This window comes from Prunus persica, chromosome G1, assembly GCF_000346465.2.
Source record: "Prunus persica cultivar Lovell chromosome G1, Prunus_persica_NCBIv2, whole genome shotgun sequence".
Lineage (NCBI taxonomy): Eukaryota > Viridiplantae > Streptophyta > Magnoliopsida > Rosales > Rosaceae > Prunus > Prunus persica.
In genome coordinates, this window is record NC_034009.1 from 6,334,963 (window position 1) to 6,361,895 (window position 26,933).

The 26,933-nt window shown below is 35.6% G+C and overlaps 3 protein-coding genes across 4 annotated transcripts; 1 reads left to right on the plus strand and 2 right to left on the minus strand.

Annotated features, from left to right (window-relative positions):
• LOC18791324 lies at positions 1,407-2,441 on the minus strand. The gene has a single exon (XM_007224966.2). It carries the CDS (start codon positions 2,376-2,378, stop codon positions 1,596-1,598), a length of 783 nt encoding a protein of 260 aa, XP_007225028.2. The 5' UTR covers positions 2,379-2,441; the 3' UTR covers positions 1,407-1,595.
• Positions 3,555-9,574, minus strand: LOC18791433 (afadin- and alpha-actinin-binding protein). 2 transcript variants are annotated; one of them, XM_020555809.1, is made up of 16 exons: positions 9,337-9,572; positions 9,226-9,254; positions 8,988-9,099; positions 8,811-8,908; positions 8,424-8,520; positions 8,251-8,340; positions 8,081-8,143; positions 7,857-7,931; positions 7,696-7,761; positions 7,543-7,620; positions 5,815-5,925; positions 5,654-5,731; positions 5,440-5,559; positions 4,404-4,447; positions 4,250-4,307; positions 3,555-3,817 (listed from the first exon to the last, which is right to left on the minus strand). In XM_020555809.1, the coding sequence occupies exons 1-16, from the start codon at positions 9,367-9,369 to the stop codon at positions 3,803-3,805; spliced, it is 1,167 nt and encodes a 388-aa protein (XP_020411398.1). In that variant the 5' UTR covers positions 9,370-9,572; the 3' UTR covers positions 3,555-3,802. The 2 variants fall into 2 exon arrangements, with proteins under 2 accessions (XP_020411398.1, XP_020411399.1); XM_020555810.1 differs by lacking the exons at positions 3,555-3,817; positions 4,250-4,307 and having other exon boundaries at positions 4,404-4,478; positions 9,337-9,574.
• LOC18788591 (NADPH--cytochrome P450 reductase 2) lies at positions 21,173-26,314 on the plus strand. The gene is made up of 18 exons (XM_007227384.2): positions 21,173-21,796; positions 21,930-21,989; positions 22,110-22,186; positions 22,297-22,354; positions 22,492-22,575; positions 22,717-22,753; positions 22,895-22,964; positions 23,073-23,270; positions 23,367-23,459; positions 23,593-23,818; positions 23,917-24,000; positions 24,105-24,256; positions 24,447-24,543; positions 24,778-24,927; positions 25,024-25,101; positions 25,225-25,347; positions 25,443-25,556; positions 25,827-26,314. The coding sequence occupies exons 1-18, from the start codon at positions 21,446-21,448 to the stop codon at positions 25,905-25,907; spliced, it is 2,133 nt and encodes a 710-aa protein (XP_007227446.1). The 5' UTR covers positions 21,173-21,445; the 3' UTR covers positions 25,908-26,314.

Sequence of the window (26,933 nt, forward strand, 5' to 3'; positions counted from 1 at the left end):
TGTTGTTCCTCATCATGTGCCTCCAACTTGGGCTTGCCAGGCTTTGCTTCCCATTGAAAAGGAACAGAACCAGTCACACCACCGAAATAAGAACGTGAGGAGCTGCTGCCCACAGATGAGTTTCTTGAGAGAATTTTGTTGTAAAAAAACTCACTGGCTGGAAAAATTGCAAGGGTTTTGAGATCAGAACCTTTTGCTGGTGATTTCTCCATGGATTTTTTTGCTTTCTTTTGAGAGAATTAACAGTCTGTTACGTTGACACAATTATGTTTATTATATAAGGAATTAGGTCAGTATATAGTTGGAAGGTAAATAAAAGTCATACCAATTTCACATATATTCTGGAACTCTTTCCAAATTTAAAATATGTTATGAAATATAAAGGGATAATATGTCTGGTTTGAATTTCCTTATTTTTCTACCTTTTAGTTTGCAGGCCTGCAATTTCTTTTTTTCTACCTTTTATAATTCCTAATTTCTGGCATAATTATAGCGACTTAGCTAACCATACAGTCTATGATGCAGGGAATTAGAATCTTTTTTGTTTCCATAAAGAAATATATATTATTAATTCCATCTTCAAAAACAAGAAAGGGTAATAGAGAGAGAGCTTTGTTGAAATTGATTTTAAAGTTTTCAGAAATCAAGTTTTGACTAAATGGAGAAGTCATATGATTAATGCATTTTTTATTTTCAAAACGGTCTTCCCATCTTTTTTTTTTTCTTCAAGAAATGTAAATGGGAAAGTAGATTGAGGGTTGACCAAATCAAAAACAAAAAAAGGGTAATCAGCCGGTTTCTCCTTAACTATATTGAATTTGATAGTATGAATTTATCTTCAGTCAATTTTCTATATAAAATTGGTGGATCTATCCCCTATCGTCATATTTCTTCTACCAATTACATTTAAAATGACCAAAAGTCCTCAAAATATGTGACTTTAAATTGCTAGGAATATGGCGATGGTGGTACGTATATTAACCACTTTTATATAATTCACAGGTACAATTGGCTGGAAGGAAAAAAAAAACATTGAAGGGGTAAATTAACACTATCTATATAGTTTAGGGTGGAAATCATGAATTACTCAATAACAAACAAAAAAAAGACATTTTGAAGCTTATAATGTTGTTGGTCTCTAGTGGTATTTTTTTTTCTCAATCTCAGAAATCTTCATGCGCTTGCTCTCTTTAGCACAATATGGTGTGGATTAATTGCCTCAGGGAATAAGCATACAATAATATATAAATAGCATCTCATTAACCGTTCATATCTATGATCTAATTAATTGCTAAGAACCGAGAAAGTTAGAATTTAATTAACTTTTCATGTCATTATTCATCCCTTAAGTAATAGGTACAAGTTCATTGTATATTTATTGATACTATACCTTAAAAAGTGTTCATTCAAAAAAAAACGTAAAAAGTGAGAAATCTCAACCTTATAGTCCACCCATGTTATAACATGTATTACAGTACTACAGTACTACCGTATAATACCGTTGATATCTATGATCTAATTTATGGCTAAGAACTGAGTGAGTCAGGATTTAATTAAGAATCTTACTAAAAAAAGATTAATTTAATACACATATATCAAACTCGCCTTGCAATGCTAATAAGGGCAGAGCTAAACTTCCAAGGACTGCAGCTGAAATGACCAGAACTGCTGAAAGACTCCCTTGCCTGAGTGCTCTGCAAACTCGAGCACTGCCTCGAAAGCCGACCTTTTGAGAAAGAAAACGAGGACGAAGACGAAGGGCTCGAGTTCTGAGGCGAAGTTGATGCCATGAACTCAGAGTCAGAGCTGCAAAACTCCACCTTATCAAACTTATCTGACCCCCCAACCACATAATTAACGTTGTCATGAACATTGTTCTTACGTTGTTTGTTTTTCTTACTTTTTCTCCAAAACTTGAGCCTGGGTAGTGGACTTGTTGGAGGCCTTTTGTTAGGCTGTTGATCCATGTAGGGTTTGGGCAGCCCTAAGCTGAGCGCAGCTGGGGGAGGACTTATTGGTGGAATTGCTTCTTCTTTTGGGGGGTTTCTTGGTGTCCCTGGCTGCATTTCCCAATTGAATGGAACCCCTTCACTGCTTCTGCAGTAATAAATCCTAGAAGAGCAACCCACTGAGGGATTTCTTGATAGGTTTCTGTTGAACAAAAGCTCTTGATCAAACCCTCCAGGTACTGAAACTCCTTTGATCTCCATCTTCCTTCGAAGCTCGAAATCCATCGGCTTTCGGTGTGTTTTCAGAGTTTGATTTTTCTGGGTACTTTTTCGGCACTGATGAAAAGTTAGATGCAAGTATATGAGTTTATGGGAAGAGTTGGGTATAAATATATAGGGAGAGGAATTTGAATCCGGCTTTGAAGGCATGTGATGGTGTCTTAGGGGTGCATGATCCTGTTGTTTTGATGATTGATTGACAATCTAAAGCAGGTTTGGTTTCATTTACTTGTGATTTAATTTGTTACTTGTCTTTCGAGTGACTTGAATATTGGCATATGAATATGATTTTGGCCAGCAAACCATGGAGAAAAAGGAAATTTATCTTTCTTCTTAAGCTTACGTTAAACATATGCATCAATTCTGGCTGTGTTGGGGGGCCTGTGGTGCATGTGCAATTACCAAACCCTTAAGACAAGTCTACCTTTGCTTCTTATTTACCACTTCATGCATTAATATATACCAAAATAAAATCGACCAGTTCAACCAGTTCTTGGGATGAGAAAGTGCCACACCATCTTGGAAATCTAGAAGGTTAGAAGTGCCCCTATTTTGTTTTATTTTTATTTTTATACAAGCGATATAAGGGGATGATAGTTTTCTCACTCGTTGTTATCAATGTTATCATGAAAGTTCGAACTTGAAACCACTGGTTTGCAAGTTAAACCATTTCCACTATGCTAGACTCCGTTGGCTTGTTTTTATTTGTCCTACTAGGATTATGGCATTCCAGTTTTGAAGAGACAAAGTAGCATTGGGGAGGACCTTTGATTCAATGAACCGACCATAACATCACGTATGAAGTTGACTTTGCATGTTTTGTTTTTCTTGCATTTTATATTTGATGTTTTGGAAAGATAGAATGATTAATTACATTAATTAATTGAAATTAGAGAGGAAGTAGTTAACCAAACTTTACTAAGAAACTGGATTCCACTCATTAGACTTGTAGAATACACGAGATGTTCCTCTGTCATCCCATAAATCTCTCCACTGATATAGGTGATGTTAAAACCCAATTGCTACGAAGTATATTACGAAGCAACCACTAAAATAAGAACTCAAAATTTCATATGAAGAGGAAATGGTTTTGGTTTTTTGAAGTCAACATGTTATCGGATTCGGATCATGATTAGATTATAGGACTGAAAACCTCAATCCGTTACCCTATTAACTTTTCGAACTCAAATCAAAATCCGATCAACTAACAAGTCTAGTCAGGGCTGTAAAAGGGCCGTAGATCCAAATTGAAGAAAAAGTCTGAAGAATAAGAACAGTTGAGAAAGAACTATGCAAGAACATGCAGAAAGTAAAGATAGGAAAATATAAAAGATAAACAAAACTGGACTAGAACTGGTTTAAACACATATTCATAAGGAAAGCTAGATAATAATTACATTGGCAATACAGATTAAGTCTTCTAGGTTATACATACTGAAATATCTTTTCTGGGTGCTCTGGTCAGAAATAAGTCTACAATAGCTTACATGCCTGCTGCCATTCATCTCATCATACAGCCAACTTCAAATAATCTTTGACATTGGCGCTAAAAATTTTGGGTAGGACCAAGCTGGTTAATTTCTTACCCCCTGAACATCAATCAAGAAGAAAATCAGATCAATACTGCTAGCATGCTAGCATTTCATATTGGATAGCTCACTTCTTTTTTCGGTCGGATGTTGAATGGTACCTCATTATGGGGTTTTTAAATTCATACATAAAACCATTAAGATTCAAAGGGAACGGGGAATAACTTGTAAAATTAGTCAGAAAAAATGTACGCAAGATATGTGAATATGAAAAACCTAAATGACCTTTTTTTTTTCTAGGAACCTAAATGACCATTTTCAAACCCACACACACTCCTAGGATTTCCAAAGTAGACTTGATATTCGAGGCATGCCATTATCTAAGCCTATCCTTAAACTGTAAATTTTAGAGATAGTTATCTACCCTGGGAGCTCAATTTCATTAAAACCCAGAAATTACAAAAAAAAATTGAATAAATATCTTATTTTTACCTCAGCGGGGGACGAAATGATAGACTCCCTGCCAGAATTAAAATGGCCATTCAGATTCCTGCATGAATACATATAACCATATAAATGTCTACTTCACATAGAGATTAAAAGGGAGAAGGGGAGAAGGGGGGAAGGAGGGGGGGGTTGAGAATACCTCGGTCTCTCAGACTTGGCCAATTGTTTAGACATTATGGATGCCTGCAACAAAACCAATTCTCTATATTTATTCCTGAACCAAAAACATAATAAACAGCAGAATTACATCACTGCACTGGTAGATGGATTGGTGCACTCTACTTGCACAAATTGAAAGGCAAGAAGAGGACATCATTGAACAGGGTACAGGGATAAAGAATTTCAAGGCAATTCTAGTATTTGAAGCAACATGATTAAAAACTTGGAGATTCAACTCCTTAGAAAGTTGCAACTTTGTGCACTTTTCTGGTGACGCTACAAACAAAAAAATTTAAAAAGATATATATATATATATATATATATAGGAAATTAAAACTTAAGTAAATAAAGAGGTAAGGTATACAAGAGGAGATGGAGAAGAAGTCCATATAAGCATGGTCTACGACAATCACTTAACAAATAATCAATGCATAAGATGTCAAACAACCTAACATGTTACCTTGTCTGACTGCAGATCAAAATTGTTGATTAGGTAGAATCATGTTTGAATGAGGGGTCATGATTCACAGCCTGGCAACTAATAAGCCGAATATCTGGCACGAGTTCAGTTATTCTCTATACCCCCTAAACCCATATTTCTTAAAGGCAGGACGCATTGAGAAAATCTCACCTCCACTCAATTTTCTTCAACTTTAAACTCATTCATTGACATGGTTGATTATTTTAGGGTTGTAGACTCATCATTTAGATCTTACACTTTAGGTTTATAGTCTCGCATTGGTTTATCGCTTTGATTTAGGTTTGAAGTAGCAAAATTTTGGGCAAGGCCCATTCTGTACCGTAAATATTCAACCCTGTCATTAAATTGGATCAAAGTTGAAGAAAATTATGTGGAACTGAGGTTTTCTCAACGCGTCCTGTCTTTAAGAAAGATGGGACGTCTTGTATAAAGCATTGAGAGACTCATTCAAAGAAAATTCATTTAATCTGTATCCAATTAACACGTAGATTGCCTCACATCTAATTTCTGATGCATAAGAGTAAAAGAACAAGACCTGCTCTTGGATTATGCTCCTCGCCTCAACCAGTTGGGCTTCAAGCTCAAGCTCCCTCTCAGTTACTTCAGATGTAACCTCTGCTTCTTTTTGTGCATCTTGCAATTGAACCATGCGCTCCTTCAAGTTTGTTACATAAGAAACGAAACCCATCAATAGCTCATATTTTGAAAGATTCACAAGAGGAACATGTGTAAACGGAAAAAAAAACTACCTTTATGGAAGCCATCTTATTTCGGAGACTTTCTTCTATTTGATCTCTCGCCATGTGAAAAGGCAGATCAAAGACATCCTGCAAGAAGCAAACTCAGTGATACAAATAGCATTTGAACGAATGAAAAATTTCACCCATACATTACATATAGAATGTCATACCGTCCTCCCACCCAATGGAGACTGTGTGTGGTCAGTTTCAACTCGTTCATTGGCAGCCAGAGACTGCTTGGATTGCCCATTTGGAGCATTTATGAAATCACGCATATCCACCTGTACAGAAACCATTCCAGTATAACTTACAACCCATTGATATGCAAAGAAAAATAAAACTGAAGAATTCTCACCACAAATACGACAAGTATGAAATAACAATAAATTAATCTGGTGGAGTAAAGACGTTGGATAAGGGGGAGGTGCAGGGGGAGGAATGACTAGAGTACCGCTTAACATGCACATAAGCAACACCATCAGAATCTACACAAAATGCAGAAGTTGAACTCCTAGCACAAAAGAATCTGCAGATTATGATGTCATCCAATGCAGATCTACACAACACTAGGATAATGCCCAAAAACTAAGAAAACACGAGTTCAAAAGACTTAGTTTCCAACTTACAGAATTTATTAGTATTATCAAGGTTACAGGATATTGTGCCAAATCAAAGCACTAGCATGACATATTTTCTAGTATGGATAAATTATAGGGTGGACATGACATACAACAAATTACAGACTTCTCATTATAGTGAAACATGAAAACTGACGCATCAGTATATAGAGAACAAAAAGAAAAAGACAGAAAGGAATCATAAATGGGTGTCACAAAATGTGAGCAACAATAGAGCAACTGACGGTTCTTTAGAAAGCTGTTGTCATGCAGTAGGATAGACAGAGTGAAAAGTAAACAGGGGCCAAAGAAAAAATTACGCATTAAAGACAGAGCAGGGGAATAGGAATTAAAAACGTATGAACGAACATGATGAATAGATGAAGAAGAGGGCAGCAAAGTTAAAGGCTGCTAATTTTTCTGGGAAGAAAACAAATAGGTACAACACCCATGGGACCCAATGGAGGTACATAATGTTTCAATTCCATAGTGCCCAATATCCAGGGTATTGTTTCCCATATACACAGATTACAAATGAGACAAGAGACATAAAGAGGGCAACTATGCACGTGTGTCCTTCAACTTATAAAATTAAACATTAACAAACACAATTAACATAGAAATGTGAACACATAGATACACTAAAGGATCCTGAACTCATGCTTGCTCCCAAGAAAGGTAGCAAGTAAACTTCTTATAATAAAGTGTAGTAAGATTATGCAATGAGTTAGTGATCCTTAATCCTCACGCAGAAAGGGGATAAAATGGAGTGTGTCCGGTAAAAAAACTTAACATCATCCCGGCGTAAATTAGGACAGCAGATACAACAAAGAAAATGAAAATAGATCCCAGCTCCCTTAACCCTATGTAGGACTTCTGCCGCCAAACTCAAGTACAGGAAATTACTCTCTTTATCTTTATTCTGATGTAGACAGCTCAAAGAGTTTTGCTTCAACATAACCATCAAGTTTCTAGCAAAATTTTTGATTCAACCCTCACTCACTGGGACAGGAATATTAGACAAAGTTGATCCATTTAGGTTATTGATGTGACTGAAAGCCAAGAACTCATATGTTCAATAAGTCTTCGCAATGAAATAGCAAAATAAAATACACCAGTCAAATTACTCTTAGAAAAACAGGAAGAAAAAGATGTCATCGCAATCAACAAACGCGCTTCAAGATACTGCCACAGAACGCTATGTACCCCTAGTGAAAATTGGGAGTCATGAACCCACAAAATTGACAATAATGGCAGCACTTCAATAATGATTAACATTACCTGCATTGATCGCAATAATGCCTTTAAATCAGCATTCTCTGCAATCAATTCTTGATTTTTTGCCTCATAAGTATCCACCTGCGAATAATGTAAAGGCAAAAATCAGACATGAAGTGGCTGTAAAAAGTTAAATAAGCCAATCAAGCTACATACAATCTTTTTATAAAATTCATTATCAGCCTTCTTTCCGTTCCATGTTCCACGCTGCCGCCCTTCTTTCTGTTTGCACATAATATTAAGGGAGAAAGAAAGTAAAATTAGGTGGATGAATTTGAAGTTCTGTAGGTCATTTAAGTAAGTCAGCCAATTAATACCTGAAGTAAATTCATTATCTCCATGCCTGATCTAGATTCCTTCTTTTTCTCCATCAACACTTGGTTTAGCCTCTCCTGAAATTAAAATAATATGACTCTTTCTTTCCAAATCTAATATCTCATCCACTTATGTAATCAGTCACGTTATAAAATTCTAATCTGTGAACATAAGTAAACAATATATTCTCCTCACAATATATGAAAACATGTAGAAAATATAGTACCTGCAACTTTATGTACTCCTTTTCTTTTTTCTTCATCTCATGCATTTGTTGAGTCCTAACTTGCTTTGGCAGCATTGGCAGATCATTGATACTTGTCAGGATTTGTCCATTTTCACGTAGTAGCTACCAAAATTCAGCAAAGAAACTGCATTAAATTCAAATGTCCCAACCTGATTGCCGATGACCATCCTCTGAAACTCATCGCGCTCCTGCTGTAGTTTGTCAATTTGGGACTTAAAAGCTGCTGTAGCTTTAGCTTCCTAATCATAGATAAGTTCCAAAATCATCAATAAAAATACGAAACCAATATGAAGTCACTTTTGCAAGATTGCAAGTTTCTAACCGTTCGTGTTATTGTTGCTATCTCCCTATCTTTGGCTTGTAACTGCCCCTCAAGCCTCTCAACTTTAGCTTCTAATCTTGATATGTCTGACAATAGCCTATATAGCGAAAAAGAAAAATTAAAGAAAAAAGACCACCGGTATCATTCTGAATACTGAAATTCCAAAACTTTTCAGTAAACTAAAAATCCATACAAAGTGGACAAACATAAACTTAATGACAATGTGCTCAATCAAATACACGCATAACACTAAATTAACCCAAAATGGGTATAAAACCCCTATGAAAACAGAAAGGAAAAAAAATTATACAAATTTTCCACCCAAATTTACTAATTCAGAGATCCAAGTCCAAACACATAACGCATTAGTCCTAGAGAGAATCATACCGCTGTCTCTGTTCGTTAGCAGACTCTCGAAATTCGACATCACGTTGTCTCTGCTGAATTAACGAATACATACAATTGCAAGTCCGAGCAACAGAAACCTACAATTGCATCAGATAAATCTAAATAAATACATGTATCAAAAAGATAAAAATTTGAATTTTTCTAAAGCAAACTGACCGGATCATTTGCAAAGAGATCAAGTGAAGCCGGGAATCCAAAGGTAACAAGGGTCTGATTCAAATACTTAATACAATGCTCTAAATTCCCGACATCGGCAAATGCGTACTCTCTGAAGCACAAAATCAAAAAACCTAGACATCAACACACTCATACACACATACATATACATTCACATAAACACAATGCCCAAACGCATATGTAAAAAAAACCCTAGAAATGGAGGAGGGAAACTGACCCGATTGCGAAGGCGGACTGAGGAGACGGCTGCAACAAAACGGAGAGAGGTAATGTGAGAAAATTAGAGAGAAAAACGGAAGTGCATTGTTAGGGTTTAGAAGAATAGTACTCTGAGATCGAAGTCTGCGTCAGTGGCTGGCATTGTTAAAGGCAGAGCTTTCTTCAAGCTCGCAGAGAGCGAGAGAGAGAGAGAGAGAGAGAGAGAGAGAGATTTGGTTATGGTTTCGGAGCAGTCTCTCTAGTGTGCGTCTCTCTCAATAGATCTGAGCGGTGTCCAAAAACTTCACTGCTTTCAAAAAAAAATTTGACTTGGTTTAGACTCCGGTGGTTAGTTTCGACGCTCATGTTCACCTGCACACAAGTCTATTTACATTTTGTGCAGGAAACAATAGCCTTCGAACAGTATGACTGGGTCAATTTCATATACCGACGTGGTACATTTTTAGTGGTGGATTGGTGGTGAAATGGTGCCGTTTGAGTGTAGAGGATATATAGTAAATGGCGCCAGAAGCCACAAAAGGCGTGAGCAAAGTGATTCCTGTGGACCCCTCGCTATTATGTATTTTCCGATAAATTACGTGATATTTATTAAAGATTATTAATTGAGGAGTTCGAATTCTAACTTGTTAGAAATAGGTATGAGAAAAAATGAATTATTTTATTATTAACTTCTTTTAGATAAAACAAAATGTAGAGAATGGTAAAACATTTAAAATATCAAAAAATACATTTTGTTAATGTAAATAATAAGAATTGAAATTATTAATTAAATAAGGATAATTTATACTTTTTAAAATTAAAGAAATTTAAAAAAATTTGATAATTGATCTTATTTTTATAGAACACAACTATTTATTATCTTTTTTAATTCTCTAATATATATATATTTTAAAACCTCTCTCAATCGCAGAAGCGTGTGCAGAGAGGCTAGTGTTTATTAGCACATAAGAAATAAATAAAAAGTATGTGGGTCTCACCTTGAAATCAATAATGCAATACCCTAAGGGCTCGTTTGGTACACCTCCCTAACTTGGACTGGCTTGGATAAAAAATTATCTCATGTTTGTTGTCATACGGTTCTAGTTTTAAATGAGATTAATAATCTGGGGCCCACCAAATACACCTTCTTAACTGGGCTTAGTGAGACCCGTCTGTGAAGGGGGGACAAATAATCCCCTCCTCATCGCTCGCGACTTCCTCCCCTCTCCACGCCTTCGTCTTTGCCATTACTTCCCACCCCACCACACATCTCATCACAGCCATCACCTCCCACCTAAGCACACACCTTGTCACAGCCATGGCCACCAACCCTCATCCATGTCAACTGCTCTCTCTCTCTCTCTCTCTCTCTCTCTCTCTCTCTCTCTCTCTCTCTCTCTCTCTCTCTCTCTCTCTCTCTCTCTCTCTCTCTCTCTCTGCTACAAAACCCAAATGGATGAATAAATCAATTAATTCAAATCCCTTTTTCTTTTTATGAAATTGGGAAGAACCTCATAAAACAATAGCTAACCATCAAGCCATTCATCATCAAAGAATCCATCCAGGCAGAAGCCTCCTCAAATAAGCAAATTCCCAAATTTAGATTGTGGGTTTGGGCATGTGGCTATTGAAGAGAGAGGAGGGTGAAGAGAGAAATAGTGAAATAGGAAAATGAGAGAATATAAAATTTTCAATTAAGAAGCAGAGAGACAAATAGATTGAGAAGAAGTGGAGAAGGAGAGAGGAGGGAGAAGAAGAAGATGAAGTTGCAGGTTGGAAGAAGAAGATGAAGTCGCAGAGAACAAAAGAAGAAAAGTTAAAAAAAACAGAACAAATAAATCCACTTGCCTTTTTTTTAAAATTAAAAATAAAAAAGTCAAAAAATTTAGTCCTAGTCTAATTGGCACCAAACACAGTATAAGTCTTATCCAGCTTATGTCAAGCCAAGCCAATTCAAGACAGTCCCAATATTTAGTCTAGTCCATGACAATCCCGCGTACCAAACGAGCCCACCATTACCATCCCTATTTAATGTCAAAGAAATATACATGCAACCAGCGGCGAACCTAAGAATTTTTCAGAGAAGGGGCAATATTCGATTGAAGATTACTAGTAATATTTCATAACTTTATAATTAAAAAATACAGAGAGAGCCACGTCAAAAATAATTATTATTATAAAACAAACATATTATAAAATAAAAAATAAAAAAAACCAAAAGAAAAAAGACCAAAAAAGGGGGGAAAAGAAACACAGACCTTGAGATTTGGGTCTGTTGGCTTCTTCAATTCAATTTAGGACTCTCTTTATATTAAATTATTAATAATCTTAATGCTTTGGCAGTGGGTTCCTATCCGGGGAATATAAGGCTTTATACCTATTTTTTTTCATTGCCCTAATCCAAAACGAGTCGTTTTGGCCAGGGACTTATAAAAAAAATGCATGCGGCTGTGCTACACGCAACACCACAGCAAACGAAAAGCAATTTAACAGAGGCATTTCTTCGAGCAGATTGTGGGCACTTCCATGGCAGAGCTGAGGGGCAAATTCCACAACCTTCATAGCTCTTTCAGGCGAAAAGAGGTGCATATGCACCTTCTTGCGCCTCTGTAGGTCCGTCTCTGCATGCAACCCAATACTAGTAACATCGATACTGTCCACAACTTAATCACCTCATCTGTATAGTTGGCATGTGTGGGATTTTATGCAAAAGCTGAGTTTTTATCAAAAGATGAATGCTAGCAACCTTCTCTCTAACCTTTTCCCTTCTTCTTATGACAAGTGTCACTTTCTTTACACTTAAAACAATGTCAATAATGCATCACACAAACTAGTTTTTGTTTTTCAAAATTATCCACATTGAATGTATTAACTCTTTTTAATAACAAGCTAGTATTTTTACAACTTTCTTACTACTTTGTTAAAAAATTAAATAAGAAAATAAAAACTGAAAGTTTTTTTTTTTTAAATATTTTATTTTCCAAAGAGGACTTATGTTTTGTTAAACACAAAATAATGATGATATCACTTTCATGATAACAATGTCATGAAACAAACTTTATTTTTTTCAAAAACAAATGACGTTTTTTTTTCTTATTTCATTTTTAACAATATGCTAAGGAAATTGTAACAAAATTTGGATAAGTTGAAGGAAATATAAAAGCTAATACATTTAATAAGGGTAAACTTGGAAAACAAAAACTAACTTGTGTGATGCATTAATGATATTGTTTTAAGTGTAAGGAAAGTGACACTTGTCATGAGAAAAAGGGAGAAGGTTGCTAGCATTCCCCTTATCAAAAACAGCAAAAATGGACCCTGTACTTTCATAAATGTCAATTTTTATAAAAACTTTCAAAAGTAGCCAAAAACCCACTTGAATATACTGAAATGCCCTCAAAACAAAAATCACGTTAACCTAAAAGGCAAAACCCTATTAGATGAAACTTTGAGAATATTTAATTTATAATTTTATTTAGATAATTTAGATCAGTTTGTTGATTTTTTTTCATTCTGCATACATACCTCTAACTTTGAGAAAATTTGGAAGATGTAAAGTTATAGTGAATATCTTTGGACAGTACTGATCTCTTGGACTACAGAGGTCCAAGAGATTTGTGGTCACTCACCGTTGGATGTAAATTCAACGGTTCACTTACTCTTGCACTCCTTTTAAAAAACTTTTTTTAACCATTGAATTAATATCCAACGGTGGGTGACTACAATTTCTTGGACTCCTGTGGTCTAAGAGATCGGGACTGTATCTTTGGATATTATAAACAAATATTCAAGCAAAAAGAAATTTTTACCTCAAAATTTAATGGTTTTATACATGCACTGATCCAAGATATAAAGATTTAATGGTGTGATAGAAAGGGATGTCAAGGGTGTGATTCAAGCAGTCCTTCATCTTGTTGAAAATAGATGGGCTGTCTTGCCAGAATACTCAGCAGCACATTTTCAATGATGTTTTAGTGGAAGATCTTTTGCAATTTTGTTTTGTTATCAATATATCTCGCATTTTTATAATAATTATAAAAAAAAAAAAAGGAAATAGAAAACATAGCAATACATAATAACAATTGAACTTTGGGAATATACGCTACAGATCAGATCATGAGTGTTCCCTGAACGCTTGTTTTGGTTTTAAGGTTTTTGTGAGTTTTAGATTTAAGGGTAGTTAAGTTTATTCATGTGACTTTTCTGCTATATTTGAATGTTTTTATAAAAATTGACATTAATGAAAATACGGGCTAATTTTTTGCTATTTTTGATAAAAAAAACTCACTAAAGGCATTGATGCCATTAATAATGAAACTATTCTTGATCTCTTGGACTACAGGGGTCTAAGAGATTTGTGGTCACTCACCGTTGGATGTAAATTCAACGGTTCACTCACTCTTGCACTCCTTTTAGAAAACTTTTTTGAACCATTGGATTAATATCCAACGGTGGGTGACCACAATCTCTTGGACTCCTGTGGTCCAAGAGATCGGGACTGTCATTATATATTAGGTTTTAATTGATCAAATTTCCGATGTGGAATTTTATATTCTTTAACATTCAATCTGGGGTTTCTAATTTATTGGGCTTTTTCTATTATTTTTTGGGTTCAACTTATGTGGTTAGGACTTCCGTGTTGTTTCTTCATGGGCCTACTACATTGTTTGTATAGTAGCCCATTTGGACCAATTGAATCCTTCCATTCAAAAAGTACTTGTAGAAGAAAATCCTAGTTACCTTTTGTTTTGATGAAAGAATTGAAAATTACATGGAATTTTAAAATGACGGAATTTAGATTTCCATCATTTCAATTTCTGGCAATTGAAAATTTCAGTGTTTGAATTTATGTATGTAGAATTTTGTAAATGACAGAATTTTGTAAATGGCAGTATGGAAATTGTGAAATGACGCATATTTTGGTGGAAATTAAACTCAGGAATTTGATGCCCCAATTTCCACGATTTTTTCCACACGTCATTTAATAAATTCCGCGCTTAAGTTGTCAAACAAGGAAATTGTCAATTTCTCCTCTTAAATTTCCAATTTGTGACTAAAATCAGAATTATTTTTCCTCATCCAATCAGAGGATAAGAGATCTTTAACTCATACAAATCAAAATACATCCTATATAACATTTTCGTAGGAAAATCTCAAACCAAATACACATATCCACAAAAGTAAGTTCTTTTTGAGCTAAAATGTCCGCCACTATATCGGCTTGGTAAAAGGTTAAAAAAATGGGAATCTTGAGTAAATAATTTTAAAGAAGACAAGAATGGTGCGACTATAAAAATGAAATGGTCACACAAGAAACACACATTACATGCAAAAAATGGAGACGAGTGCGAAATATGTCACATGTGGCACATATGAATGTCGTTGATTATAAGAAGAAAGAAACAAGGCGATGAGTGTGTGTGGCGCTGGCGACAGATCCTAACTTGTATGTTGTGTAGGAGCATATTACTTTCCTCCACAAACTTGGTAAATCTTGGAAAGTTGAAGCTTGCGGGGTTGGTGTTGGTGGGCCATGCTCATGTGGGTTCCAACTTCCAGCTATATAAAGGTCTCCGTTTGTGGCTCAAAATGATTAAGAGCATTTACTCCACACTCAAATTTTAAGTATCGTTCTTTCTTTTTTCAGTATCGCTTTGTTTGTTTAAAAAATACACAAAAAAGTCATGGATCCTAAATGGTGATTGTTCTAGAATTCTCCAGCAATAATTCTCACATATCAAATAAGGTGTGGTGGTTGGGTGATGGAAACTTAAGAGGAAAAAGTGTTTGCCATCCCATGCCCCCTGGTAAGAAGATGATTTCAATAAATTATATCACATGTGCTACTGCCTGCTGTGCAACAATAAGATCTTGTTTATATGGAGAAAGATTCTAATAAGTTCGATTTCTCTTTCCACAATAATTAGAAGAAAAAACATGTTCACATCTATGTAATGTTACTATAACAATTATGAAGATATGAAATAGGAAAAATAGGAAAAATAGGAAATTGGCTTGGATCTTCTACTCTCTACATCTCCACTCAATGTCTTTAATTGAAGTACGTATGAGCAACCTGATGTGAGAGCAGAGACTTGGTATATGTACATAGACAGTGGTGGATCCATAAACTTTTGGCATTGAAGGAAAAATGTAGAAGTTCAAATCACTAACAGACTTGAGCTCAACTGCCCTCACAACTTCGTCCCTCCATGTTCTCTCCGAGGACTTTTATCAAACATTTTGCCCCCATTAGAACATACTCAACCTCCTTTTTGGGGCATTTAGTCAAATACTTTGCAGGCTTTGCCCAGGGGCAGCCCTGGCATGCAAGTGGCGCCACCACATAGAGCTCCTGATTTTTAAGGGCCTCAGAAATTTTTTTACTTTATATTATATATATTAATATTATAAAACTGTATATATACTCTAACGTACAACACATTGACATATAAGTGTATTTAGTGGAGCTGGTTTCTAGCATATATCCCTAGGTATAAGGCCTAGTTTTAAGTCTCAATTATGTCAATCTATTCATATTTTTATTCTTTTTTCATTGTAACAACAAAATTTAAAATAGTTTTAAAAAAAAAAGACGTTTTCTCCTAAATAAATAAAAAGTACTTTCTTCCATTCAAAACAAAACAAAACAAAAATATTCATGCCTTCTTCTTTGTCTTGAATTCTTATTTTTTTTATCGAACATACTAATATTTAACTTTATAAAATGAAAACATTAAAAAAATTATGAATTTGATTTATGATTGTTATTACATGCTAATTGATGATGAATGTTAGTTATAAAAAAAATGATTTATGACATTAAGTCATTGCAATTTTTTTTTTAGTATTTTCATATTAGATTATGTGAGGGCTTCAGTTTAAGTTTCGCATAGAGTCCTCAAAATCTCAAGACCGTCCCTGACTTTGCCCCCATGCTTCAAGAAAACAACAAACCAGCTAGGAAATTTCATGAATGTATCCCATATATTGAGTGAGGGCAAGTGCATGCACTCGTCCGTCAATGGATCCGCCAGTGCCTGTAGATGATAATATGATCGGATCTAATCCATTAAGAAGTTTATCAAAACATAAGTTCATGAACATCACCACTTTGATAGAAAACCTTACTCCATATTTCTAAGAAGTTAATTGACTAAGGAATTCGATAATTACTTGATTACCATGTTTAATTGGACAATTGATAGTAACATATTTAATCTCAATATCATAGATATGCTCCTAACCTTATAATAACCACAAGTGTCCTTAACATTATCACTTTCACTTTTTCTTCCAATGGAAGTTTATCTTATATTAATCATCATGTATGCATGAATATGAATTAATAAAATGCTCAGACAAATCATGTGCTTAATTAGGTATTAATATAAGTAAATGAATCTGATGCACTTGTTCATCGAACCCTCTCCTCGGGTTGAAGGTTCGTAAGCAAGAATATTGTAACGATATATATTATTATATTTAACAACTATGTTTTGTACCTGTGCATGATTTTCTAGTCTCCCTCTTTTCAATTTTGAATGTTTGGACCCATTGACTTGCTGCATGCAGCAACAATTTATGCACCTGCAAGGTGTTGTTTTCATTTCTTTTTCTAAGCTCAAACTGTATCAAACTAAGTACACTTCAATAATTGAGGCTTCGTAGAGTATACAAAGTTTGACTTTTTCCTCTTGCTCTTTCTTTGAATTTTAATAAACTCTGTATATAACAGTATAAATCAAACGCATAACCTCGATTGTAAGTTTTAACCGCTCGAGTTACAAAGTTCCTTGTAAAAAATTTCAAAACTTGATGAATATGAGAAAGGAAGAAACAAAAAATACCCTACTAGCTTCCAGTCTAATAATATTTCTTTCTTCAATATTAAAAAATGTTTCGAGATCGAATCGGTATTCCTCTCCCTCTCTCTTATGTCCAGCCTGAATACAGCATATCTATTGGTAATATAATATCATGAAAAATACAGAATAAGGAGGTGGAGCTGAATCCGGTGAAATCCAAGGGGAATGGTCGACGCCTGATTTTATAAGCAGCACATCTTTCTTATGGTATTATATTATTATTCAAAGTGCGTCCTATTATTAGTCGTGATTTTCAGGGCTTTGACTGTATCAATTTTTTATGTGAGCCAAATCGCACGTTATCTTCTATATATATAATGCAAAAGACAAATAATGGTGAAACATTCAAAATATTAAAAAATATTTTTGGTTAATACAAATATTAAGAATTAAAATTATTAATTAAATGAGAATAATATGGTAAATTCATACATTTTCATATTAAAAAATTAAAATTAAAAGAAAAATCAATTAATAATTCTATTTTTATAGAACACAACAACCTATTATTTTTTCTAATTCAAAAATAAATTAAAATTTTCAATTCCGCATGTAAAGAGACTAGTTTATTATTATAAATTATATTATAAAGTTTTTATCTTTATATTACATCTGGCTTTTGACTTTTTTGTTTAATATTTTAATCTACATAAGACCCTTGGACCTTGGATCTTCGATCTTCGATCTGAGAGTCCGCACTTGCAATTTGACAATGTCACGGGAGCATCTTTATGGGGGGGAAAAAAAAAAGGGTTTTTCGACTGAGAATTGTTGTCATTACCATAAAGTACTATACATGCTTAATCAAAAGATACCAAATTTATCATCTATAAGATTTTGCCTAGCAGCAAGCAAGTGGTATAAATGCTTTCAAAACTAGGTGTGGCAAATTCGGTTGTGTTTGCATCATGTCATTCAATGTTAGTGTCAAAAATTAGTTAATATTAATCCAACTTATTTATGTATTGTGCCAAATGACTCATCACTAACTCAACTCGTTTATAAATGTGTCATGTTGGGGGTTGATTTGTGTATGTTTTGGAGTTCGAGTTGCCATGACAGTTTTTTTTTTTTTACTCTATTTATTTATACAACTAACAAACTAAACTACTTTAAGTTATTCTAATCTTCGTGAAATGAGATTTAAGTTTGAGTGCAAGAGGAGGTCACATTGCTATACCCAACTAACCTAATCTACATATACTATAAATGCAACACCAATTAAATGTGTTCAGCGTGTCAAATTTGAAGTATTAAATTTGATACTAACTCATACCCGTTTACTATTTATGTTTATGTATTTGCATCAAACAACAACTAAATCTAAACCCATTAACTCTCCTATTAGTAGCCCAAAGTAGCCTGGGCTTAGACTCTCATATTAGTTCATGACACATGTGATACTCTTTTCTATCGTGGGATTTGTCCTATATGATTTTCTTAAGAAGATTTTAATGAGACATGTATTTGTGTCATTTTTTGATTTATGAATGAAATTTTCTTCTAAAAAAAACCCACTAACTTTGTACCTATTTCAAATCTAGTTGTCGTATTAAAAAATTTCAACCGTATTTAAAAGCTTTAGTGATTTACCAATTTAAAGTGGAAAAAGATTAGCCGGACTGGGGACTGGAATCATCTTTTGCTACGCACCACTAGTTGAACCAAAAGTGAATAATGAAAACCAATGAACCAACCCCCAGCCAATCATTTGGCAATTGCCATAATTGCAACTTAATAGTTAGGTAGAGCAATGGGCACCGCAGCTTGCACCTACCCGGCCGTGAACAACATTCAAAACCTCAATAATACAAACCTTCGATGCACTGCTCCTCTAAAATGCTTTAAACACTTTGATTTTTAATAACGGTTTCGATCAGTGGGATATAACTTAATTGGTTGAACTCTTCAATCTTTACAAATATGGATATAGATTCGAAATCCTTAGACACCCAATGAATATTTGGGTAAACCCTCTCTTTCAATTACTTGTAAATAAATTTTTAAAAAAAAAACTTCTAAAATTGTACTTCTTACATAAATTCTCCCAAATGAACATTTATTCAGCTAATTTGAAATTTAACTTAACAACACCCAAAGTCTTAAGTTTAATTTTCCCATATTCCAAAATCGCTGGTATTAAAGTATTAAAAAAAGGCTAGACAACAAGTTAGAAGTTGCGGGCTATACAAACCTACAACTTACAACCTTCAACTAGATTCGTCATGGATATTAAAAGTGTGTGCGCGTTTTTGTCTCTTTAAGCCCCACAAAAGGCCAAACTTTGCCTACGATACGCATTTTTGAATCTTTATACTCGTATATTTTTTTCCAAAAAAAAGAATTTTAAATTTATTTTTACGAGGGATGGGGAGGGAAATGGAATTTAATGGCTTTGATTCGTGCATGCCTTTAAACCGAGGGATTCTTGTGAATGGGATGCCCTCCACGTATCGGAACAGAGCAGACTTTTGGGTCTCTTTCAATGAGCCCCGGAATTTGATTGGCCGGCAAGATATCGCTCAGAACCTGGAAAAAATCTGTCGCGAGTCATGTTAGATTTAAATACCCGGTTCTATTTCCCGGATTCGTCACACCATGTCGGCATATTATATAATGTTGTTACGCACAATGATAAAGAAAATGCTGATCCTAACTTGAAAGAATTAATCAATCGTAATTCAAATAATTTAATATAAACCCGACTTGTTCAAATTATGTAAAAACTTAAAAAAAGACTATGAGATCAGGATCACCTCAAGCTTGCATGTGCCTCTGCTTTTATTAGTTCTATAGTCAACGAGGTTTAGTCTAGTGAAAAATGACATTGACTTACAGATTAGTGATCTTATGTTCAAATCTCCATAGCATCTTGATAGTGTGTGTGTGAGAAACCACCCGCCCCTTGTAGTTTATACTACCACTTGTATTAAAAAAAATCAATACAAATATTATACCAAAAAATAAGAACAACTACAAAGAGTAAATATATTTTTTTCAATGCAAAACATTAATTAAAGTTATTGAACACATATTTATCATGGCACAATTGAATATTTATATATGTCAACGAGAGTTGGTTGAGTTGATAAGAATCATTCTCTTCGCTATCAAGGCCTAGGTTCGGGTCCCGCCGTCGACAGTCCCTCTTAGTAGGTAATCTGTAAAAACAAAAAAATAGGCTAAAATCCCCTCTGTAAGTCCTCAAAGAGGCTTTAATATGCCATGACCCTGAGATGGAGTATCCCCTCCCCTAAACTTATTCTCATAAAAATCATACATAATATATAATACGCATAACATGTTTTCTTTCCAAAAAAGAAAAAAGAAAAAAAGAAAAGGCACAATACAGACGAGGGCATCTACTACTATTTTCTAATTAACACGTATTCCTCACTAAGAAAAAGACAGGATAGAGCATGTTGTTTTAGAAAGCGCAACATCAAAAAACATATCATTGTTGTTGAAAATTTCTCCACTCATTTTAGTTTATGATTATTTCAGGAATGTTATCTACCTTTCTTCTTTCCTTTTCTTTTTATTTATTTAGGGGTTGTTTTTTTTGGGGTCAAGATTTAGGGGTTGTTTGGTTCGCTGAATCAACTTGGTAGGAATGAAAATAAGGAAATAGACTTTCTATTATTTCCATGTTTGGTTTATGAAGTATTAGGAATGAAAATTTATTGAATTTTTTAATAATATCCTTTACTTTTATATTCAAACTTATTAATAAAAATTGGTATTTGAAAATTAAATAGGGGTAATTTAGTCTAAAAAGGGCATTAAATGTTTTTCTAAGTGGAGGGAAAAAATTTCCAAAGACAGCCAATGCTACTTGAGTGCTAGAGTGCGTTAATGGGGTGTGAATACACGTGACATAAAATGAATGGGAAATACAAGAGGGAATGTAACTAGCATTTCCCGTATTTGTTTTTACCATGGAAGGAAGGGAGGAAGGGGAAGGAGAAGGTGTTATTATTGGAGTGTTGATTAACCATGGTTAAGCCCAAAATATGTTCGTGTTAGGTGGGTTTGACCAGTCTGGTTTGGTAGGCGTTTGGTTCAGTCACACCCTCACACGCACGCCCCATTTCATCTTCCCCCGACACAATTATAAGCCCCCCTTCCCTCCCTCTCCCTTCAGAAAACTTCTCTCTCTTTCTTCCTCTCTCTCTTCAACTACCCCAACCACCACACCACACATTTCCCTCTCGAATTCTCCCCACTACAGTTCGCTACAGTCTCTACAGCTCTTACGGTGACCCTTCGGCCACCGGAATCCGGCTACTTTCCCCTACACACTATCTTTTCCCGCCACCGGATTCCGGGACACACCGCCGCCTCCTTGGAACCACCACCTTCTGTGCTCAGATGGATTCCTCCTCCAGCTCCATGAAAATCTCACCATTGGATCTGATGGCGGCGATCATCAAGGGCAAAATGGACCCCAGCAACGCCTCCGCCGACTTATCCGGCGCCCAGGTCACCTCCGTCATGCTCGAGAACCGCGAGTTCGTCATGATCTTGACCACCTCCATTGCCGTCCTAATCGGCTGCGTCGTCGTTTTGATTTGGCGGCGATCGTCGGCCCCTCCGAAGCCGCGAGTCATTCAGCCTCCCGCGCCCGTGATCGTGACGTCTGAGCCGGAGGTCGACGACGGGACCAAGAAGGTCACCATCTTCTTCGGCACCCAGACCGGTACCGCCGAAGGCTTCGCGAAGGTCTGGTTTTACATCAGAACACTTCAATTTCAATCAATATTTTTGCTTTGTTAGCTCGTTTCATGGCTTGGTTTTACTTGTTGGATGTTGGTGTTTATTTTTGTCTCAACGTTTTGTTTGATTCAAAATGCAGGCTTTGGCCGAGGAAGGAAAAGCTCGATACGAGAAGGTCACATTCAAAGTTGTTGATTTGGTATGCTTGCTTTTCATTTTAGTTTATGGTTTTTTTTTTTGCTATGTTGCAATTGGTTTATTTATTTATTTATTAAATATATTTGGGATGATGAATTGGATGGTGTTGTTTACATGGTAGGACGATTATGCTGCTGATGACGAAGCATATGAGGAGAAATTGAAGAAGGAAAGCTTGGCATTTTTCTTCTTGGCCACGTAAGTTTAAAATTCAACTAGAAACTTTTTATTCAAAAAGGTTGATTGATTTATTGATTTTTTAATTTTTTGGTTTCATATATAACATGTTTGATTGGTGGTGGATGCAGATATGGTGATGGTGAGCCAACCGATAATGCTGCCAGGTTTTACAAGTGGTTTACGGAGGTAAATTTTGTTTTTGGAAATTTCGTTAATATATTTTTTCTGGTATTGTTATTATGGTGCGCCATAATTTAGATCGAAATCTGAATTATTATTATTATTATTATTTTTTAATGTGCGAATTGTGATGATGGTTATAGGGTAATGAGAGAGGAGAGTGGCTTCAGACGCTTCATTACGGAGTGTTTGGCCTTGGAAACAGGCAGTATGAGCATTTCAACAAGGTTTGGAATGAACTTTAGTTTACAAGTAAATTATTTTTTCATGTCACTCTAGCTTTTGGAGCTTGACTTTTACTTATAAATTCTCTGGTTTCCTGTTGGATCGTGTTTGATTTGTATATAATTTTTCCTGTTGTTAATCAGGTTGCTGTGGTTGTTGATGATGTCCTCACTGAGCAGGGTATGCACCATCTTTCTTTTATTGTTTGTTGACTTTTTTCCTTTCTGATGGAAGTCATGTTGGAGTGGGGCCTTGTGGATTTTGAGATGATTCACGTTGCCAGGATGTTACTTTAGCTAACAAAAATGTTACCATTTTCAGGTGCGAAGCGGCTTGTTCCAGTGGGTCTCGGAGATGATGATCAATGCATTGAGGATGACTTCAGTGCATGGTACTGGGAAGTTTGATAGCCATTTGAGTTAATAGCTTGAGAGCATAACCATTCATCAGTTATTTCTTAAATTCTCATACATTTCTACATTGACTGATGCTCTTCTAGGCGAGAGTCTGTTTGGCCTGAGTTGGATCAGTTGCTTCGAGATGAGGATGATGCAATGACACCAATTTCTACACCTTACACTGCTGCTGTGTTGGAGTATCGAGTTGTAATTGAAGATTCTGCAGATGCATCAGTAGAGAATAAGAGCTGGAATAATGCAAATGGTCATGCTGTCATTGATGCTCAACATCCATGCAGGTGAGGGAAAAAAAACCTATTTAAGGTTCGAAGATTGCAGCTTGTTCTGTACTTTTCCCATAAATGTTATTTGACATTTCTTTTTGCTGCATGAAGAGCTAATGTGGCTGTGAGAAAGGAACTTCATACTCCTGCATCTGACCGTTCTTGCACCCATCTCGAATTTGATATTGCTGGCACTGGACTTACGTAAGTTGCTTTGCCAAGGAAATTGTTTTCATTGTCTTCTGAGAATGGAAGCTCTCTTACGTTTTAAAAGAAAGTGGAAAGTAAAATGCCCACATGGTGCTTAATACATTCTTGTCTCCTTTTTCTTTCTCAGATACGAGACTGGGGATCATGTTGGTGTCTACTGTGAGAATCTTCCTGAAATTGTGGAAGAGGCGCTAAGCTTGTTGGGCTTGTCGCCAGAAACATATTTCTCGATACACACTGATAAGGAGGATGGCACACCACTTAGTGGAAGCTCCTTGGCACCTCCTTTCCCACCGTGCACACTAAGAACAGCACTAACTCGATATGCTGATCTTTTAAGTTCTCCCAAAAAGGTTTGCTTTTACCCCCAATTATTTCCTTTTTAGTGTTGGTTGGTTCACATTTTTCTGATGAAAACTTATGCCACTTTGGGTCCTTGGTTTTTTTCCAGTCTGCCTTACTCGCTTTAGCAGCTCATGCATCTGACCCAACGGAAGCAGACCGACTAAGACATCTTGCATCACCTGCTGGAAAGGTAGTAAAATCTGTACTAAGTACCTTGTGTTAATATTACTTCACTAATATCTTATTGTTAGATGTTTGTCAGTGTGTTAAACTTTTTCTTGTAAATTTGTGCAGGATGAATATGCACAATGGGTGGTTGCAAGTCAGAGAAGCCTTCTTGAGGTCATGGCTGAATATCCATCAGCCAAGCCCCCACTTGGTGTCTTCTTTGCAGCAGTCGCCCCACGATTGCAGCCTAGATACTATTCAATCTCATCATCCCCAAGGTAAATGTTTCTCTCTTTTTCCTTAAACTGGAAATTGAGTTCATAAATCATAAGAGTTTTACTAGGCAAATGCTATAAGATATATAGTGGCCTTTTTTATCTCTCTTTCTGTAGTTATATTTTTGTCTCATGTCCTATTTAACGTATTTGTGACCACTGACCATGTACTTTTTACAAATATATTCAACAGGATGGCGTCTTCTAGGATTCATGTAACCTGTGCATTAGTTTATGAGAAGACACCAACAGGAAGGATTCACAAAGGAGTGTGTTCAACCTGGATGAAGGTAATTTACATGTTCTCTGTTTGCAATCTTGTTGGTCAAGAAGAGCGTAACAATTTGTTTACTGATACATATTGTGCTCAAAAATAGTGAATGATGTTTTCCTGTCTATTAATAAACTACTATAAATGCTATTGATTTTAAATATCAGCACAATTTTATAGTGAATGGAGCTTTCTTGTGTTTCTTATAATTTTGAACCGATGTAAATTCTTTTTTTCTTTAATCCCTTTGCAGAATTCTGTGCCTTTGGAGAAGAGCGATGATCCTAGTTGGGCACCCATTTTTGTTCGGCAGTCAAACTTCAGACTTCCTACTGACACTAAAGTACCCATTATCATGATTGGTCCTGGGACTGGATTGGCTCCTTTCAGGGGTTTCCTGCAGGTATTTATTGGATGATTTGATTTTCATTCATTTTGCACTCTTTATAAGTCTCAATATCCTAGAAGACTATAAGTAATTATGGATTTACTCTTTCAGGAAAGATTAGCTCTTATAGAAGCTGGAGCGGAACTGGGACCCTCCACATTGTTCTTTGGATGTAGAAATAGTAAAACGGTAAGTGTGCCCTAGGAAAAATCTATTATGGTTGTGGTGGGTGACTGTTGGTGCATGCTGTGTTGCTTTGCTTGTGTAATGTAATTGTGGTATTTGATAATTGATATACTCATAACATTGCAGGATTACATTTACGAAGATGAGCTGAACAACTTCTTAGAAACTGGTGCACTTTCTGAGCTAGTGGTTGCATTCTCACGCCAGGGACCCACCAAGGAATATGTGCAGCATAAAATGACGCAGAAGGTTTGGCGCCTTCTCTCATCGACTACTGACCTTCAGTCCTGACATTATTTTTGGTTAATTTGAGAAATTAACGACATGTTTTGGTTTGTGTTCAGGCCTCAGACATCTGGAACATGCTATCTCAGGGAGCTTATATTTATGTTTGTGGTGATGCTAAGGGCATGGCCAGGGATGTCCACCGGACTCTTCACACAATAGTGCAGGAGCAGGTATGTGAATAAGCCTGGATATTAGAATTATTAATTTGATAAATGTGGTTGCAATTGTCACCTACCAGTTATGAAGGTGACATAAAAACATAAAAACTTGTGGTTACAAAGAAAAAATAAGGTAGAAAAGATAAAAATGAAATCTGTGGATGCAGGACTGCTATTTCATGCAGTGCCTGGAACTCTTTAACTTGCCGGGATTGTAATTTCACAAGTGCGGTGAAATCTGCTGGATCATGTAAACTAAAGTTGGGTGATTTTGAATTTCAGGGATCTCTGGACAGCTCCAAAGCCGAGAGCATGGTGAAAAATCTGCAAATGAGTGGCAGGTATCTGCGTGATGTGTGGTAATAGTTTCTCTATGCAGCCTTTCACCTTGAGAAAGAAGGGAAGTTACAGCTATATCCCTATAAAATATTTATGTGCCGAGGCTAAGTTCGGGTTAAACAAGGATGCTCGTTTCGGATGCCTCAGAAGGAAAATTGCTGGTGTTGTGATTATAGCAGTTGGTTCTGCGATTCTTTTTACCCTACCCATATGAAGGATTTTTTGGTTCGTGTAATTTATTTATATACATATTATATATATAATAATTAGGAATTAGTTTATGAGCTCCTAATTTTCCTTGTAATGTATGAACCTACAAGAAGGTTCAAATGACAGACAAATGTGGTTTCTTTCCCATCTGTAATTGTGCTAGATGGATCAATGTAGTTGAAGTTTGGTATCTCAAGTGACAAGTACCATGTTTTAATCTCCTTTATTCAGCTGCTATTGCTGCTACCAGTTGTCAAATTAACCCCACAATTGGTTGGGGGCAAATATGGACATAGATATGGAAATGTACACTACTGTGAAAAAGGAGACAAAAAAAGAACCAACTTTAATCTAGTTAGTATAGTAAACATTTCAATGGGAATTCAGATTCCTACTCCTTAATCCAATTCTTCTTCAATTAAATTCATCATGATTTATGTCTATTTATCCTCAATTTCTCCAAATCCGATTACGAATTAGTAAACATACCATTATAATTATGTGTATTTGTCCTCATGTCTTGAGAACATAAAATATTATTGGACGAAAAATAAGTGGGGGTGAAAGATTCAAAATTAAAACTTCTTTCCGAACACCAACCCAAATTGAAAAGTCTAAATTAGTATAGTTTATTTTTCAACCTAACTCGAAACCGACATGGAATTAAAACGTTGAGTAATTAACAAGCATTCATAAGCGCCACCATATATATAAACAAAGTCAAATTATTTTAAAACACGACTAACCAAATTGACATAGTCACATAGCCGAGCAAAGCTTGAACACATCAATTGATAGGTTTGGTAAGAAATAAGAAGTTGCCCCAGACAATAAATAAAT